Source organism: Schistosoma mansoni, chromosome 1 (genome assembly GCF_000237925.1).
Source record: "Schistosoma mansoni strain Puerto Rico chromosome 1, complete genome".
Taxonomy (NCBI): domain Eukaryota; kingdom Metazoa; phylum Platyhelminthes; class Trematoda; order Strigeidida; family Schistosomatidae; genus Schistosoma; species Schistosoma mansoni.
In genome coordinates, this window is record NC_031495.1 from 18,203,581 (window position 1) to 18,223,299 (window position 19,719).

The following is a 19,719-nucleotide window of genomic DNA, read 5'->3' on the forward strand; positions in this document are numbered from 1 at the left end:
ATAGACATTGGGGTAATTTTAATCAAGGCATTTTGTAAGGGAACAATAGCTGAATTTTGAAAATTGTATCTAAAAGTTTTTATTAAGTAGTAAATAGAACACGTATTCCAACACTACTGATAGATATATTTAAAAATGTGTATTTAGAATATCATTACAGTCTGCTTTTTGTTATTTCAGACTTACTGTTTCAAGAAACCGTCAAAGTTCTTATGCATGACGATTAGGTATAACAGCAGTATCATGTATGCAAGAAAAGCTTGATTGATAGGATGTACATGCTGTACATGAATTAAATAAAAAATGGTCAAACATACCACAGCATATAATCTTCCATATTTTGATTGACAAAATCTTCAACTTTAAAATAGGCCGCTGTCATTTTTCAATCATCAAATGTAGTTTGAGTAACGTACATAGTTGGTTTCACGATCGGAAGAAAATGAAGTTTATTCGTCATTTTCATCCATAATCCCTCTTTATTAGTGAATGCGGTGTAGTTCCAACAAGAAATTATGTTAACTCCCACTTTAAATTTTTGAGTAATAAATATCGTTACGTCGGATGATTTGAAAAATATCAGTTCATAACCCGGAGATCAATGTTAGAAAATCTCGTTCATCTTATATATACAATAAACGATACTCTGTTCAAAGTGTTTCTAAAGCAAAAAATGTAAACAGTGTTTGGTGCACTTCCACGCTCTCATTTGAATGGTTCAATTTCACTGCTTTTGTTATCAGTCTGTAAAACAACACCGGAGCCTAAATCAAATGGAAGCGATTGTTTTCATTATTAAAAAAGTATAATAATCACAGAGGATTATATATCTGGATGAAATTCATCCGCTGGCATATTTGAGCGTGCTAGATGCATTTGCTAAGTAATAAAAGGTACATCAACCGTAATTTCTTCAAATTTGAAAAAAGAGAGAGGAGAGCTTTTCCTGTTGCTAGAAAAATCCAAAGATGTGACACAAAAGTTCTGTTTACATGGTAACGGCAATAACTTCGAAAATACATAATAAAATAGTGAACTAAAAAAGATATTAAACAGTCTAAAGATGCCAAATTTTAATATAATAATTATATAATTATTGTTGAATTGTTTATTCATCTAAGCTACAAATTACTAAAGATAATAGAAAAATAGGTGAACTGAGCTTCTTCTTTAGTATCCACAATCTGCAAATATTCTTCATCGTTTCAACATTAAACATTTTATCAGTTCTCCTATTTCGAAATCTCTAAAATTTCGATTAATTCACATTGTACTACTTAATTTTCATTGATGTTTTTCTTATAAATCTATGAAATTTACTAAAAAATCTATTTGTAACTGACTAATTTATTAATAGAAAAAGAAAATAAAACGATGTAATTATGATTTAAAGTTACCTATCTGTATAAATGTTAATTATCAAAAAAGGCGAAGGAAAAAAATCATTACCATTGTATATATATATATATATATATATATATATATATCTTCATTCTGAATCTATGCATACAATTAAACTTATTATTCATTTAATTCCACTGATTCATAAAATAAATCGTTTAAACTAATTCAAGAGTAATTATTTGATTTTATTTTTATATGATCTACTTATTAATTATACCTAATAATATAGTGATTGGTTTTTTGTAGAAAAAAAAATTGATTTTCAAAAAAAAATTCTAATCAGCGAATCTAATCAACTATTTTCTTATACATAGGATCCTATATTCACCAGGTGGTTTTCATCATTATATCAACATTAACAGTATGATAGTAAAGAAATTCATCGTATATGTGAAATATATACATTTTTGGCTAAATTCTATTCTTTTCATATGTTGTATCGAACAGAATAAAATTACACCAATTAAGAGGGTTATCCAATTTATTAATATGAAGCGATGATTGAATAGTTAGAAAATCTAATTTAAATTTCGTGATGGAGTAGTAAATAAAGAGTGGTATACTAAAAACCTGTATTGAACAAACACTTAGGGACTAAAATCCAGTATACCATCTTTACTACAGTATAATGCTAATCTCTAACTTATCATAATGATATTCGGTAGCTTTAAAATATAAATGACCTTGATCGCCTCTGAAAGTTATAACCCACGTCTTATTTAACTAATATGATAAGCAATGTAAATAATTATGAACTACTGAAACACACTGTAAACATTCGCTATTAACTAATTATTGAATAATGTGACTGAAAGTAATTTTAACAGCTTACGTAACAAAATTCTTTTGATTTCTATCAACAACATACAGAACATTGTTAATGTGTTTAGTTACTCGTGAACGATGAATAATATTTTTCAGAAAGTACTAAAAGTATCATTATTATTTTAGGTAATGTCAAGACAGAATCATAAATAACAAGTCTAAAATTGATTTTTCCCACTGAATTTGTGTATTTTCTTGTTATCAATAGTAAATTGAAAACAAAATTGCATATAGATGTTATTATATTTCAAATGTTTTACTTCCTATGAATCTCTAATTTGAATTTATAATGTTTGAATACTTTTTATACGGTTGTCTTTTAACAGTTAAGGCATAAAACTACTGAAGACAACCGTAGTTAAAATGCCCTCAAATGCCTTGATAAAGTCGAGATAGTCCGAAGGCCCTCTCGAAACGCTCTCACATGGCCACGCGTATGCAGCCCCTGCCAGGGAGGTCCTACTCACTGCCTTCTCGCGGTAGGGATGTTGTTTACGAAATTGAGGAAACGAAATGCTAGTGACGGATTTTTTAAACCTAACTGATGGATACGGAGAGTCCACCTAGGGAAGTTGGAAAACCCTGTTTCCAGACAGTAGTGCACATGGGCTCCAGTATCCTGAAGGAATAAATGGCGTGTGAACCTATTGTTGGTCACAGGCTACCATGAGACTGCATCTCTTGACGTTACTCCACTGCTTTTTGGATCAGACCTTTAGGTCAAAGGCTCAGGCAGTGGCCCCCTAGGAAAAACACTTGCTTCGGTTTTGGTACTCAAGCAGTACCCCAGCCCTCACACAAGTCGAATGATTTGTGTGGGGCTTATGTATTCAGCGCCTCTTTGTACAAATATTTGTGTGTTGAAAGAAATAATAGATAAATAGTGGTTAAAATATTGTCAATAAAACATAAGAAATGATACAAACATACCAGCAAATATAGCATTATTTCAAAGTGTAAAGCCTAATTTCGCTAAGATGTGTTAAATAAAAGGTTAATTATAATTAGTTTACGTTCAGATAATCATCATTTGTTGCTTTTAGGGTTTACTTTATTCTGTTTATCGGACAGCTTTAGGATAAGATGTTACTTCTGCTAAATCAGCTCTAAATATAACATATTTGTTGTGTTTTTTTAATTCAATGAATACATGTCACTAAAGTACATGGAAATGATTATGCTAATATAATGTTATTCAACTATATTTTTAAGATGAAAAAGCACATGTAGTATAGGCACACGTTAACTGCAAAATATCACAACATAAGTATAACAATAACCAACAAAAAATAGGATAAATCGTATCATGTAAAAAATTAGATTACATCGTTGCATGTAATGACAGTATCATTGAGCAATTCTCTATGTCATGTATGTCTAATCCTTAGTGTTCTGACTTTTGCACGGCCAATTATCACGTGACATACTTGCAAATCAGAATACGACTTATACAATCACAGCACTGCGCCAAACCAATGACATATTGACTGGTATGAGCAACCTAGTAGCCTTAATGGTCCTCCTTCCTACCTAGCTCTGCCTGTTGAGACCAGAACACCAATACCAGATTCCACCACATGAATCATTTATTTCAAACATACTTGGTTTATATACAAGTCAACCAGACCACATCATACCATAAAATAGAAAATAACATTTGCACAGGATCAAGCCAAAAGGTGGTTGTCATTGTGAGAGACTGTAATCACTAAATGGAGTATAATTTGAGAATAGTAGATCGAGTAATAATCTATAAATCAAAATAACGCTTATAATAAGAGGAATATAGATATACACAATCGATTTGCTGAATAGTTATGCAATAAGAATACATGTACAATATTAGTCCATAACTAGTTCTCAGAAGTTGCTCATAATTTAATTTTCAACAGGATATAACACTTAATGCCGAGTGAATTTAAATGTCTCCACTAATCTAATTGATTAAAAACCATATGCACTGTATTTTGATGTTTGATAGTTGAGAACAACTAATAGGTAGCTTTGGATTTAGGCATTTATTAAGAAGGTGTATCTGTGACTTTTAGGTAATTATTTGTCGCCCTGGGATTTAATCATACATCACACAATGTAACAACCACAGACATTACCATGAGTTATTCAATTAACGATTGATCTGTTTTAAGATTAAGATTTATGTACTCACGAATCGTTGAAGTGTCACTGAAGCCATGTTTACCTCTTCCTGAATACTTATTTTTACTAAAAACAGAAAATAAACTTAAATAAAAAAATTAAATCATTATAAACAAGATACTGGTTTTATGGAGCCAAATTTAATAAATTATCCAGTCTTCATCCTTCTTTTGTAGTTTACTCCACTGTAAACACAATTATTCAATTACATAATAGAATAAGTTTAAGATTCATATTTTGATATGTCCATTTTCCTAGAAAATGAATATAACCACCTTATGCTATAATCGTTAGAAAACCAGTTAATCATTTACTTCTAGCAAAGTACACACCTATTTATTGAATCAATAAACCAGTAGACTAAACACTAGGAGAATGAAGAAAGAATTATTTTCATTAGAAATAAGTAAATATACATTGGTATGCATATTTTTTTTACCCTATTCGCTTGAACCAATATTATTCATTTGCTCACCAAAAAATTCCTACATGAAACAAGATATCTGAGGATTCAAAGAATCACATGTTTCGGGATTCGTTATCAAAGATCAATTTATTTGTAAAATAACTAGAATGGGGTTATTGTGTATTATATATATAGCAATCTCTAGATTGTAATCTTGGATAAAATGTTTTGATCTAATCATATTCATGTAGTTTTAAACGGTGAATCAACCATTATTTCTGCCACCAATTCACATCTGCGACATATACCGGTTAAGGTTGTTAAAGTAGATGAACTATTGATCATGCAAACACATACACGTAGTTTTGAAGTGGGGGAAAAGAGTTTCAGTTCAGGAGCAGGCTTTTGGTGGTGTTTTATTCACTCAGTTGAATTTAGAAAAGCATGATACTCAGGTTGCTTAGTAATCAGTAGACCCAATATTTCATTCAGGGAAAAACGTGAAGTTCTACAGGATCAAAGATTATCTCATCCTAAAACATGGTGGAAATGGATGTATATATATTTAGAATATAAGCATGGATGACAGTGAACCAAATCAATTGTTGATAACGAAAATTGTTAGTCGACTGTGAAGAAACTTTGTTAATTTGCTTCCTTTTTTAAGTATTGTATTGATTATGTTAGCAATGTTAGGTTAACAATCAAAATATCCAGCTAAGACAGTGAAAAGCCAAAGAAAAAATACATGGAGAAATAAAATCGATAAACTTAGGGTCTCCATTTAGTGTATTTCTTGTTACATGTTTGATACCAACCAATAAAAGTCTACCACACAAATTGTAAAATAAGAAGTTACATTTTTGTAACAATCATTCTGTTTTGGTATCAGAAACTTAGCATCCAGTCATTCAAATATGATTAAAACACATGCTGATATAAAATTGTAGTTACTACGATGTCACAATTAAAAGATTATGTAAATAATATCGGATCATTATGCAGTTTTGGTTGGACGATTCTCTTTTAAAGTATCTAATTTCTTTGGAAAGGAGGATTTTTAAAATTAAAAGATTTGGGACAAATCAACACAAAACGTGCAATGGATTTATGTATATTGTTCCACTTTATGGTTTATATCACGAACTAACCTGTTAGACAACTTTTAAAAATCGACAGGGGCTGAACGGCTGTTTCGTTCTAATATGGAAATCTCCAACGGTAGTTTAACGGTATGAATTTCGTTGAAAACAACTTCTGTTATAGGTTTTAATAGATTTCGTAAAGATCTACTAACTGGATTAGCGATATTTATAAATAACCTTCCTAGTCCTATGACGACTTCAATTTTGCTATATCTTGACGATACAAAGACGTAGAGAATGACAAAATATTATGAGATTATAAACCGAGTGCATTTAGATGGTTTATCTCTATTTAAGCGCAAATCAAAGCAGTCAAATCTGTTATTCTGTCTTTTGTTCGCCAAGACATAAATAAGCACACAACTTGTGGAATTCTATTATCCAATATAGCAGACTCATGGCAATCTAGGGTATTTTATTCATCAGTGAATGATAAAAATCACGGAATGATAAACATTGGAATTAAATCCTTGATCTGGAGCACTGTATACAGTTCAAGACTGTTCTTAAAAAGTGGGAGACGACGTAAACAGTTTCGGTGTACTTGTGCACAACTGTTTACAACAGTTCCAAATATTTGTATGATAACATATCGATTGGACAAAATTTATATCCTTTATTGTGTAGAAGCATTCAAGTTGAGTTCATTAAAAATCCAAGATTACTTAATCAAGAAATGCGAGTCTTTCGCTTCTTAATTTTTTTCTTTCCTGAATCACGAGTGTCCATGGATACGGTGACAATTCCAAAGGCTAAGAATTAGCTACCTACTAACTGATTACGTACTTCCACATCGGTAATATCGACAGGTGGTAATATTTCTCTCCACATATTTTCTTGATAAGAAAAGTTATTCAACTGCGAAACTTAAAATACCTGAATTAACACTGGCCTTCTAGGTTTCACTACCTATCAACCGAGACGTCCGGTTTTTTATGGCTTGGCTTTTATTAAGAATCAAAACATACTTATGCTACTTATATATATTAAGTAAGCTAAAAAAAACTAAAGAAATTGGAAAAGACCTCAACTTCGAAATATGTATCAGATCAACTTGGATGGATTCAAGTTTTTCATATGTAGACTCTCAAAAATAAATGTAAGGTAATTTGTGAAAATCACAAAACATACGAAGCATACAGTGAGGCAAAAAATACTTCATAAAATTTAATTGATGTAGGTTATTTTTTAAATGTGTGATCTAAACGAATATTAAGTCAGTTAGTCAGCTAAAACGTAGGACCAGGGACATACATGCATCATTCACATTCCACACACTGGGATCCAGAATGACTGTCGATGAATTGGATAGTCAGGTTGTTGTTTTTCCTGCTCACTGTCATTTGAAGGGAAGTCAGTCAGCCAGCTACAACGTAGAACCAGGCACATATATGCATCTGTCAAAGTTGCCATAACCTCATTAGCATAACAAGATGAACGCCGGATTCATAGAAGTAGTTAATTTAATGGTGGTAATATATAAAAGAAAGATTGTATATAGCGATATAGTACAGGAAGAAAGAAATATATGATGCAATTTCAATCTCATAGTTTAAGGGAAGACAGAGAGTGAACACACCAGCGCCATTGTGATCCATTCTGAGCCATGTCACGCGGACCCTCCCAACCAAGTAGTCTGCATCTACCAACATGGCTCAGACTAGAAGTTAGTGACTTCAAGGACTGATGCCACTTTTTAGTTTGGCCGCCCCTAACTCTCTTCCAACCATCCCCTACACTAGTCAGCATTGCGCATCGTGGTAATCAGTGTTCAGACATACGTAACACGTGGCCCAACCATCTCAGTCGATGAAGATTCATGACCTCATCAACTGATTTACTATCATTCGACTAATACTCTGCGTCCAACCTCACTATTACTTACCCGGTGATCCCAGCAGATCCGAGCAATGTTTCTAAGACATCTGTGATCAAGTACTAATGACTTACGAGTACCCCCTACTCTTAACGGTCACGTTTCGCAGCCGTAAAGTAGAACAGAGCGAACTGCTGCACAGAATGCTCGTCCCTTAATTGATAGACTGATATCTCATCTTCGCCATAGGTGACGTAAGATGACAAAAGCCAAATGAGCTTTTTGAATCTGTGCTGAGATTTCGTCAGACACCAACTCATTAGGGCTGATCAGACCTCCAAGATAAGTGAAGTTGTCGACGCATTCGACTACTTCACTCCCTATCCTTAGTTAAGATGTTGACGCAGGCCAGTCCTGGAGTAACAATTTACATTTAGATGGGGAGAAACGCATCCCAAATATCCTTGCATTGTTACTCAATGCTACCAAACACTGCATTTTATCAGCGTCTTCATCAAACAGGACTACGTCATCTGCGTATTCTAAGTCGATAAGTGGACCTCCTAGTAGGAGCTATAGTTGCTGGAACAATCGTTCGTCAAGGTCCTACCATGCCAGGTAGATCGGTTGAAGAGCGGTAAGACAAAAAGCAGCAAACTCAAGGTCCGAAGGCGAAGTCCTACTGCTGACTGTACAGAGGTTTGATGGCAGTAAGGTGTTTCTTTCAGACAACCAGCATAACAGCGATGCTACCTTCCCACAATGAGGGGTGGGGTTAGAAATAGTCGGCCTTAAAAATGCACACCTAGCCTTATACCACGGATATTTTTCTCTGGTGGTAAGGTCTCAACAAGTACGGAGGCTAGTATTTTAGATGCTATATTAGTCAAACTAATCCCTCTATGGTTATTACAGGATGATTTTCACCCCTTCTTATATATTGGGACAATCAGTGATTGAGATCAGTCACGTGGGATTACGTCCAACTCCCAGGTTTTAGCGAAAATATTAGTCAACCTAATCGCTGAAATTGGACCACCATATTTAAAGACCTCTGGAGCCAATTCATGTGGACCAGCTGCCCTTCCTCTTTTCAGATTAGCTATAGCCTTTTGAACTTCACTTAGAGTCGGGGGATCTACTTCAATGTTCTACTCAAACTCTTTGGGAATGGTGAGTAACTGTAGATTAGCTGTTCACACTGTTATTCTGATTTTAATAAAGTAAAACTTGTAATTTTTAATAAATAACGGATTTTATAACATAATTAACCTCCACAGTGAACAATATTATTATAAACTATTTTTAAATTGTTTTTGTCCAAAATACTAATGAAATGTGAGCGAATTGAAAAATGAAACGTTATTTTAAAAATGTTGCTTTCACTTCTCTTCAAATTGCTTTGTTTTAGGATTTACTGGTAAATTTGAATTAAGCCAAGAAAGGTGACTACTTGAAATCGGTAATCTTTTGAGTGTCTGTAGTTGTGGATCTGTGTCAACTCGTAAATTATACAACTGATTCATAAGTAATTTATTGATTGTACTCGTCCATAATTGTTTCACTGTATTATCGTTTGATCTAAATGTGTACGTGGATCCATAGTTTTCAGTAAATAATGAGAAACATCGATCATGTGAATTTGAAAATAATCCAATCCGATGTAGCTTTTAAACAAATGCAGAAATACAGAGAAAATATGATTATGTTGAGCTAGGATGTTTCTGAAAACTATTTAGTCTGTAGATCGCTTTCCTTAGTGATCGTCTCTGACTAATGTAGCACAAAAAAAACAGAGAAGGTGAATAAATGTCTCAATCTACATCCCGACTTTTCAGTAGATCAGATACCCACGAAACTTCAATACGGGTCCAACCCGAAGTTTTCCAGTATTACAATGAGAAGGATAAATTAGATCGGTATCTAGTGTCTCAAAAATCTAACTCCATTTTATTTGTAATATAAAATGACGAATGCCGACTGTCATTGGTGTGCACTGTTTCACTTTAGATATAAGTGACCCCTAAAGATTACAGTTTTTCAGTTAAACTTCTAGAATTCTTGTCAATATTGGTTAGTAAAAGAGAATAATAATTAGAAGGGGGTTTTGTGGAGATTTTAGTAATTTTATATAGTTGAAATTATGAGTCAATTGAAGTTAGACCACCATGGAAAACCTGGAAGCACTGGACGGCCGTTATTAGTATATAAATTTTTCAATGAAAACAGCTGAGTGTCCATAAAATCCAGTGTAATTAATAAATATGAAAACGAAAATTCTCTCAGTTACCAATCAGTGCTGAATAAATTTATCACTTAAAGGTTCATAGTTAATGTTTAAAATTTTTGTGTAGATTAACATTCGTAAATGAATATTATAGATATTATTAAACCATTTTTTTTGAAAAATTATCACTTCCATGTGATTAAGTATGAGAAGGAAAAAGCGAAGAAAATCTTATTTGTTTCATCCATAAGAAACTTAGAAAAAACATTGAAATTCTTTGTAAACTCGATTGTCCAGGTGTTATATCGATCGCGTTCGTGCCCTGTTAATATATGAAGTGATAAGACCGCCAATTAGAGAACAGTGTTTTATCGATCGGATCCCATGATACACAAAAGCGTTATGAGCGGTCTTGAGCACTTATCAGTCCTGCTTTCTGCCTAGCCCAGCCAGTGAAGTTCAGAACACCAATAACAGCCTCTGCAATATGAATCATTATTCTCAAATATACTGGGTTTATATACCAAACAAACTGACCACATCGTACCATAAAATAGAAAATAACATTTGTACAAGATTTGGCCAAATGTGGCTGGGAATAAGGGGAACAGTAATTAATAGACTGGGTATAACTCAAGAATGGTAAATCGCATAATAATAGTCTATAGGTCAAATAAAGCTTATAATAAGAGGGACATGAATATGAATAGTTTAGTTACTTAACAATTATACAGTAGGAAATATACGTATCATAGTGGTCCATAAATAGTTCTCAGATGTTACCATTCATAAATCTCCACAGGATATAACACCAAGTTAAGAGACTGAATTTCAAAATTAACTGATAGATTTGTGATCAGCATTATAAAATAAAATGGTGCTGATTACTACACACTGAGTAATAACACCATTATTATCATTATTATTACTTTTGTCGACCTTAAAATAAAGAGTTGGAAGGTGATTAACATTTGTAAACACATTTTTAATCGAAACTAGTAGTGTTACAGTAATACGATGAATAAGTCTTGAACCAATGTATCTTTAGGTGCTTGACTATACTCTAATAAAACAAATTCATTGAATAAGTAAAATTTCAGATTTTTTATGAAATTAATCGAGCAAAAAATCAGTGAATGAATCAATAAATCTGCTTAATTTTATTAAATATTAAAAATCTAATCTATTAGAAGATATTTCTTTTCCTAAAGTGTTATTTATCAAAAAGTATTTGAAAATCATATTGCATTGGTTCGATGTTTCAAATTTTCATTTTCATTATTGATGTCCATTTTTGCCTGACTTGTTATTTCTAGCAGAACAATGTAATGTTCATTTAAATAGTATCTATCTCAGATGTTGCAAAATCCTGGGACACGTGTTCAATTTGTAATTTTGGTAAATCCTATTTTACCTCAATGATATAGTAAGATGGTAAATGGTCAAAGTTACATTTTGTTATGAATTTTCGATAAACAAATCGTGAAAGTGTAGACGTTTGATGTTTGACCAAAATAAGAGTGATCAAACTTGTTGATAAGACTGCCAACACTAAAGAAACAAGTCAACACATGTTCATAATGTCATTTTCAAGAAATATGATTGACATGTGGGTTTATGTTAAAGTAGTTAAAAATTTGATAGCAATAGGTCAAAAGTTTTATTGAATGTAGGTACTTCTGTCCATTTGCAAACCATCAACAATTATAATTCTTACGGATGATGAAAGATTCATTTGTGATGTATTTTTGATTATAAATGTGTTCCTGAAGAAATGACAGATCATCATTTCTTCCAGTAAAGCAGTATCCATTATAATGATGTCAAATTGACAACGTTAACGGTTATTCAATACTTCTTAGGTATCTAGTGCACATACAATCTTAAGTCAAAATTATTCGTGACACTGTCAATTGCTAAAGTCATTTGAATTATCATACAAATAATCAGGAAGCAACTAGTTTCATTTTGACTGGTCACATTAAGAATCACTTAAAGACGACACACTTTTATAATTCTGTTTTAATACAGAATAATTTAAAATAATTCGTACTGGTTTTAATTCCTTCATTCAAAGTGGATTTCATAAAATATACAGACTTATAAATAATTTATAATTTGGTCTCAATAATTAATTATTGTTGAATATGTAAATTGTCGGATGCTAACTCAGCAGTTTGAAAGCGAAACACTAGCAGCTTGTTTTGGAGACCCCATGTTTGGTCTCTGTTCTGGTAGGAAATTCGCTCTTCTGAAGAGTTCTGTATCTGGATATAACAAGTGTCAAGTTTATTCTGTTTTTCAAACGCTGTTTAACAAAACTTAGTCCAGGATATATATTGCAAAGTCAACAATATTCATAACTACTTTTACTGAAGAATTAAAACAAAACATGTACTTACGCATATTTCTTCCTCTACTTCATATGATTTATTACAACTGAGCTTACTATTATGTGAAAAATCAAAGAATGCCAAATAATCATCCAAATCTGGAAATTGATCTTTAGAGCTAAAAAATAAACAATTACCGTATAACATTCAATAAAAACGATGATTACCCCTTATTATTAGAAATTGATGTTTTAAACGAAACACGGTACTTTGTCAATAGTAACATTTCAGTAAATAAGATTACATGAAAATGTCGTTTTGACTTAGTAGATTTGATTGTTCGGTTAACAGTAAAATCAGCTTCTAACAAAAAATGTCCTAATTTTGATGGTGCTACCTGGAAATAAAAATAAAATGATAGTAGTTTAGAAGTAGAATTATAATTGAACAGAATAAACTATAAAGCAAACAAATAAACCTGTAACTAGTGAGAAAGTGATCTATAAGTCAAATTACGTGAGTGTTGTTGATTGAATCTATGTATAATTAAAGCTCGTGGATTATTAGCAAATAATAAATTAGTATAGGGGTTCTGAGAGACTGTTAAATTTTCATAATTTTGATCGCAGACTGAATTTGTTTAGACAACGATTAAAAAATCAAAATAAGTTTCACCTCAGTATAGGACTCGTCAGCAGTGTGCATCCAAAATACCACCAGAAATAGAACTTAGAACCTTCTTCCTTGAAGCAACAGCTAAAACTCTAGACTATTTAGCTGACCTCCAGTAGTCTAAATATCCGTTTCCAATTAGTTTGCAATATTGCACTGAGATCTTTCGTTACCTTATATGGATAACTGGCTCCCTCTCGAAATGGTTGAACTTCACTTGTCATGGCTGTCCAGTGGTTCCTGGTTTTTAGGGTTGGTCCAAATAAAATCAGTCAGTAATATAAGTTATGAGAAGAAAAAATCTACAAATTAAGATGTACCCGTTTGATTGGAAATGGATTGTAAAATCCAGTGTCATTCTATTTTACCTGACGGACACGGAACTCAATATCTATAAAAAGTAAACCCATTCATTTATGAACCAAGAATGATGTATACATTCACTTGATTTATCAGAAAGCACTGATATCAGTTTTAATAAAACAAGACTTGTCTATCTAAATGAAGTATATTCAGTCTGATCTGTTTTTCATGGCTAGCAATATGATAAACGTTTTTCTAAGGTACATATAATGAACAATTAACTTTTATCGGTATATAAAGTATCTACACTTATTAAATGCGGTTGACTGTTCATCATCAATTAGTGAATTAGTTCAATGTATATATATTGTTGATCTGTAATTAGGGAAGCTTAATAGCTCATAAAAAAGATCATGATAGTATTTGTTGATAATTACCGTCAGACCACGCAGATTCATTGTCACATTTACTGTATCACATATTCTGTTGAACGTTTGACGAGCATCGTCCAAGTATTTACTTAAATTTAAAAAAAGTACAAAATTATTTATTTAAATGAATACAAACTTTAAATATAGATTTCGGATTTAAAAAATCAAGAATGATAAAATTCGTCATTTTATGCAAAAGAGTTACGAAAATTAATTAATCAACAATGTTACGTATGCCTGAACGCCGATTACCACGACGCGCAATGTTGAATAGTATTGAGGACGGTTGTGTTACATTAAACCGTTTTTCTCTAGGACTACCAAAAATCTCAGAATCAGAACATCGAATGACTTCAGTTTTGCTTCAGTCGCTTAGCAACATGCAGAATATGGGAAGCTACCAGTCAGAATATCAGAAAAGTAACATTTCTATGGTGAGGATAACGAATTTTATCCACATTTCCTAAGCATTTAGAAGGCAAATTTTTTCAAAATTACCTCGAGGTTAAATTCACGATAAAGTTAATCTAATTAAATGAACCACTCAACGATTGATAGGTAATACTGCGTGAAAATACTTTTGCTTACTTAAGCCTGAAACCCTTTGAGGAGTATAGGCCAACGTACAGGGATCTCCAAGTAATCCTGCCCCGTGCTTATTTCAGTTGTTCCTAAGTGTTATTCATTCTTTAAATGTCTTCCCCTAAGTCCGATCGTAATACGTTCCTTGTTAGAGCTTCTTTGGGATGCATTTAGATGGATACCACAAAGTATGTCTTTTCTTAATTTCCTCCTCAACTGGCAGGGTAGCTTGTTCTCTGACACAAAAAGCCAATATTGATGGTCATTGACCGATGGGTCTGGAGTATCTTGTGCAGACAGTTGTATATAAATACCTGTAACTTACTGATGATGATGGCTGTTGTTCTACAGGTTAAAGCTACACACAATAGAACTTCATTAGCATAGGTTTTGGAAATTTTGACTTTGTTGTTGGCTGATAGTTGTTTCCGGTTTAAATGTTCTCCATAGAGGTTTCCACACTTCCTGGTAGATCTTGTAAGGCTTGGACCTTGTTGGTGAGAGCTATCTAATTCACTGCCAACCTACACATCGTTATTTCGAGTTTCCAAATGCTGATAAGTTTGTTTCAGATTGACATTTAGATATTTTGTTTATTTCAATTGATTGCCGTGTATTAGTCAATGTCACACAATCTGATTATTAGCGTTAATTGTACTATTTCTATAATGTTTGTGTCGCGTCCATCAGTCTTATTGATTTGACCTGTGTAAAACCTTGTGTGATGTTGGTTTTCTAAAATTAATCAAGGGGATATCCTCAACTTTGGTTCGGTATTGAGCCGAATTCATCATAATTCTTATCTACAATCTTGTAAAACTAATTAATACCCAAAATCACGAACTTCACTAATTCAGTTTCTTAGAGATGTTAAAACTATATTATATGGGTGGCGACTTATTCCAAATGTGACTGAAACATTTATACTAATCGATCTGTCAGTCTGCCACTGAAACTAATAAACAACTTAACGTGATCAGTAACACTAAGCTATAAATTCTTAAAAGAATGAAAGTTCGATAGAGAATATACAGTAATTACCAGTTGATTTGTCGAAAACTTTAGTCAAACTTACACATCAGATAAGTTCGCTTCTTTTTGTAGTTTATTCAATAATACGTGATAAGATTGAATACGTCGTACAGGTTTGGTTAGTTGAGATTTAAATAGCTCGGTATCAGTGTTATAATTTCCAATTGTTTCATTTGGTTTTTTTAAAACCATACTTCTACATGAAACATTTCCTAAATAAGCACATAGTCGTTTTGTCTTTTCATGGAATAAACAATACATAGTATACAGGTCAATGAAGCAAGGTGCCTAAATTTTAAAAGAAAACGACGATAAAAAGTATTTTTGAAAATAAAGTCTGAAGTGACGAATAGAAACGTTTCTAACCAAAGATATTTTTGTTTTAGTTGGCATATGCGTTTCAATCTCATTAGTTAATGATGAAGGAATGTCCAATAACAGTTACTTCTTCGAATATTTCATGCATTTATACAATCCCTCTTTACTGTCATTTATGTGTAGATGAACTACTGTTTGAAGAAATTAGTCCCTTTGATAAATTTCGATAATGTAATAAGAAGACGAAAATTATCAGAACTATGTGATATATTAGCACCATACATTTTGAACAACCTGATCACACATATGTTTGTTAAGAACATTTATATATAAAAATCAAACGTCAACTAGACTAGAAATGGAGGGTAAGAGATCACGATTACTCCTCCCTATGTGATCTCAAAACTAGGGTGTGTGAACATGTACCTGAATGTTTGCAGAAACAAGTGAAATCAAATGACCCAATAACAGTAGAGGATAAAGATCCATCATCTTCTGTTGCCAAACATAATTAAAACAGGTCATAATACTGATTTTAACTCGGCTTTTCTGGCGTTGTACAAAGTGTAAAAGGGCATATGCTATTGTTTATTGAAGCCTTAGCCGTGCGAAAATTCAAACCCCCTTTGTGCATTCGAAAACGGTCTGTGTTCACCTTAAACCTGCCCTGGTAATATTAGCTTATTATCCAGAGTGATGAGGTTTCAAAATGTTTTCACATTATTATTATTATTATTATCCTTGTCTCCTCTTACCCTCCATTTCTAGTCTAGTTGACGTTTGATTTTTATATAAAAATGTTCTAAACAAGTATATGTGTGATCGGATTGTTCGAAATGTTTTGCGCTAATATATCACATAGTTCTGCGAATTACTGTTTATTTGAAATTTTAAATATATCATTTATTTACAAATTAATTCAATAAATGACGGTTACACCTTCTTAATTGTACTGTTTGATCACAGTAACAGCAACTCAGTAATATCCCTTTCCATTTATTAACAATATTTACCCTTAAACGATGGTCTTTTCATTTGATAACATGCTTATATTCGAGAACTCAATAAAACGGATCAGCAGAACAGAAACAATAATTCAGCAACAGATTTCCTAGGGAACTGTTATACAAAAGCCAATTAATGTTATATTCTGAACGGTCAGTCAACTGATTTCCATTTGAACAGCCGAGTAAACTGATTGACCTTCTCATATTTTAGTGTTCAATTAAATGAACTGTTTTAACAGTACAACAATGAGGAATACTCTGTTTTATTTGGTATTAACTTCTCATTTAATTATAGCAGAAGGGGAATTTCAATTTCGTCTGTAATTATTTATTTGAATAAGTCGTAGAATAGATAAGTCATTTGTCAGATATTGATTTACTGCAAATGAATCTCAAAGAGTCAAGCATATTTTTATCGTCCAGACACGTTTACAACTGGATGGATCCACTTAGAAAAATTTTAAAATTGGGTTTTTGATTATAGCAATTTTCTTCACTTTTTTTGGCGGATACAATCGAATAATTAGGCCGAACATATTCTACTGTGTCACTAACTGAAACACACTTAAAGTATTGTAGGTGCATTAGTTTCTTAAAAGTTAAGTGTGACTTATAGCTAACAACTACTGGCCATTCGAAAAAATTGTTAGTACATATTATTTTTACATTATGCATTCATTCATGGTAATACATAAACTTAATAACAAAATACAAGCATGGAAGGTGTTCCTCACGAAATTACCAACAGTGGGTTACTTAACTCAGTAGCTTAATCAGTTATTCGTATGTTGAGAAACGCCAGACATATCATACAATATTTCAGTTGAGATGCAAGTGTAGGCGAGCTAGTGTTGATGAACAAATTACTTATGTAACTGAAGTCGCCCTCTGCGTGTTGTTATTCGAGTTGATTTTGTTACCTGTAACATATGCATAAATTGTAGAAATCAAAGTTTGTTTTTAGAAATGAAGTCGCTTAAACATTCTTGGTCGTCATCTTCTCCACAGCTAGTTTTTTCAAGATCTAAGAGTTTGTGCAATGAATGAGATAAACCACAGACTGTAACAATTCTTCCTCAATGAAACATGTATCAGACAATAGCCTTCGGAGAATAAACTTTAAGTGGATATACATAATTAAGGATTACGACTATCGCTTGGCGACTAATCTATAAAATGACTGAAAAACTAATTACGAAAAAGAACATACCATGATAGAAGCCCAATATTTGATCATCTTAGCACTTCCATTGCATTCTTTCAATGTAGGTAGGACATGTCTGTAATGTATATCATAGTGGGAAAAATGTTTTGTTGTTTGGAGGTGTAGAATTTCAGAGGAAATATTTTAGTTACTTTTTTCGTCTACTGATTTGAAAAGGACAAACCAAATTACCCGAATAAATTCGGTAACTTGGACCTTCATATTTTTTTCACTGAAAATTATCATGTAATTTGAAATCTATAGATAAAGTACTTTCCAGTGGATCGAAACATTCAACATTTCTTCGGATCAAATTATTACATAATCATAGTCATTTCGAAAAGTTTCACGTAACTGAAGTAAACTTTATCACTAATCCAGTTCGGGATTATGTAGTGCATAGCATTCTACTGAACGTTCCTGTGGTTACTTATCGCAATTCATAGAGTTACGTTTGCAGTTATGGAATCCTTCCGAGAATTAAAAATTGAGACTGACTTACGTGTTAAACCCTGTAAGTAAATGATGACAATAATTTGAAACATAGTACCTAAATCTAGAGGTATCTAGGATTCAAATACTCTGTGAAAAATGATAAAAATTAGCATCCAGAAACAAGGGAACAGTCAACCAAACAACGGATGAGTATATAAAAAGAATCAAATCCTAATAAAATTTTATATACGCTGTTTTGAAAACAGCCAAGGCATCCAGAATCAACGTTTGAGTAATTTACAAAAAGAATAATCATTAAATTGAGGAAGGAATGGCGTCTAAATTGGAAAAGAAAATTAAAATATCCGAAAAAAATTAAAAAAAGGTCTTTATAACTGGTTTGCTGGTACCTGGATCTCAGTGTTTATGTTCATATTAGAGTCCAATAGCTATCACTTAAGTAGTCAATGAGTTAGTCACTAAGCAACTAAGTATAAGTACTAACTAGCTTGTTTAACAGATATTTTATTTATCATTCTTATGAGTTTTTGGTTTTCCCATTGTTGACATTCAGGTCTGAGTTTTAATAAATCTATATGGTCCACGTGTACTCTGAGCTTCAAGATATTGACACTAATTATATATCATGCAAAAAATCTAAATATTTCAACTGTAGACACAGTATCGTAGATGTTCACTGAAGGTATACACATTCTAAAAGAGACTAATAAAAAATTATCTCTTGAACATCAACTTCAGGAAAAATTCATTCTAAAACACAATTATATGAACGAAGAATATTCTTTTCAATAATTTCTCATCAGATTCTACAATTATGTATCCAAATTAATAATCCATAAAAATTTGGCCAAGTTTAAGGCAGAGTACATCATTTAAAACTGTAACATGTGAATCAAGGCGTGTTTGTGATATCAAATAAAATCGAATCGTTGATATTGGAGCTGACTAATATGTAGCGTTAACTTGAATCAGTTTATAAGTGGAATAAAATCGTATAATAAATGATCAGAATATATATAGTTGACATAGGGTGAGATAGGACAATGGGATTACAAATCAGAAATTACGTAATATGTAGGATAATATGAATTAGGTCAGAAACAGTAGATAGGGGTGGATGCTGAATAAATTTCTCTAAAAGGTTAACAAGTGTGATAATAATAATAATCAGAGGGGGTTTTGTGGAGAATATAGTATTTTCACAGTTGAAATCATGAGTCAGTTGAAGCTAGACCACCATGAAAAACCTGGAAGCACTGGACGGCCGTTTCGTCCTACTATGGGACTTCTCAGCAGTGCGCATCCACGATCCCGCACTCGCGAGATTCGAACCCAGGACCTACCAATCTCGAGCCGGAGCCCTTAACCCATAGACCACTGAATCGGTTTCCAGTTTGAGTC

General features: G+C 32.5%; 3 protein-coding genes across 3 annotated transcripts in view; all 3 read right to left on the reverse strand.

The window, feature by feature from the left end:
- Positions 1–10,380: 10,380 nt before the first annotated feature.
- On the reverse strand, positions 10,381–10,530 carry Smp_200390 (uncharacterized protein; the record flags this gene model as incomplete). The annotated part of the gene is made up of 1 exon (XM_018793512.1): positions 10,381–10,530. One exon carries the CDS (start codon positions 10,528–10,530, stop codon positions 10,381–10,383), a length of 150 nt encoding a protein of 49 aa, XP_018648016.1.
- Positions 10,531–15,372: 4,842 nt separating this feature from the next.
- On the reverse strand, positions 15,373–15,594 carry Smp_200400 (uncharacterized protein; the record flags this gene model as incomplete). The annotated part of the gene is made up of 1 exon (XM_018793513.1): positions 15,373–15,594. One exon carries the CDS (start codon positions 15,592–15,594, stop codon positions 15,373–15,375), a length of 222 nt encoding a protein of 73 aa, XP_018648017.1.
- A 2,155-nt stretch (positions 15,595–17,749) lies between these two features.
- The window catches only part of Smp_165940 (hypothetical protein), a gene marked incomplete at both ends in the record, with an annotated part of 4,597 nt that continues 2,627 nt past the window's right edge, over positions 17,750–19,719 (reverse strand). The window contains 2 exons of the mRNA XM_018793514.1: positions 17,750–17,827; positions 17,869–17,938. Of these exons, the coding sequence (XP_018648018.1) occupies positions 17,750–17,827; positions 17,869–17,938 (148 nt within the window). The remainder of the gene's footprint in view (positions 17,828–17,868; positions 17,939–19,719) is intronic.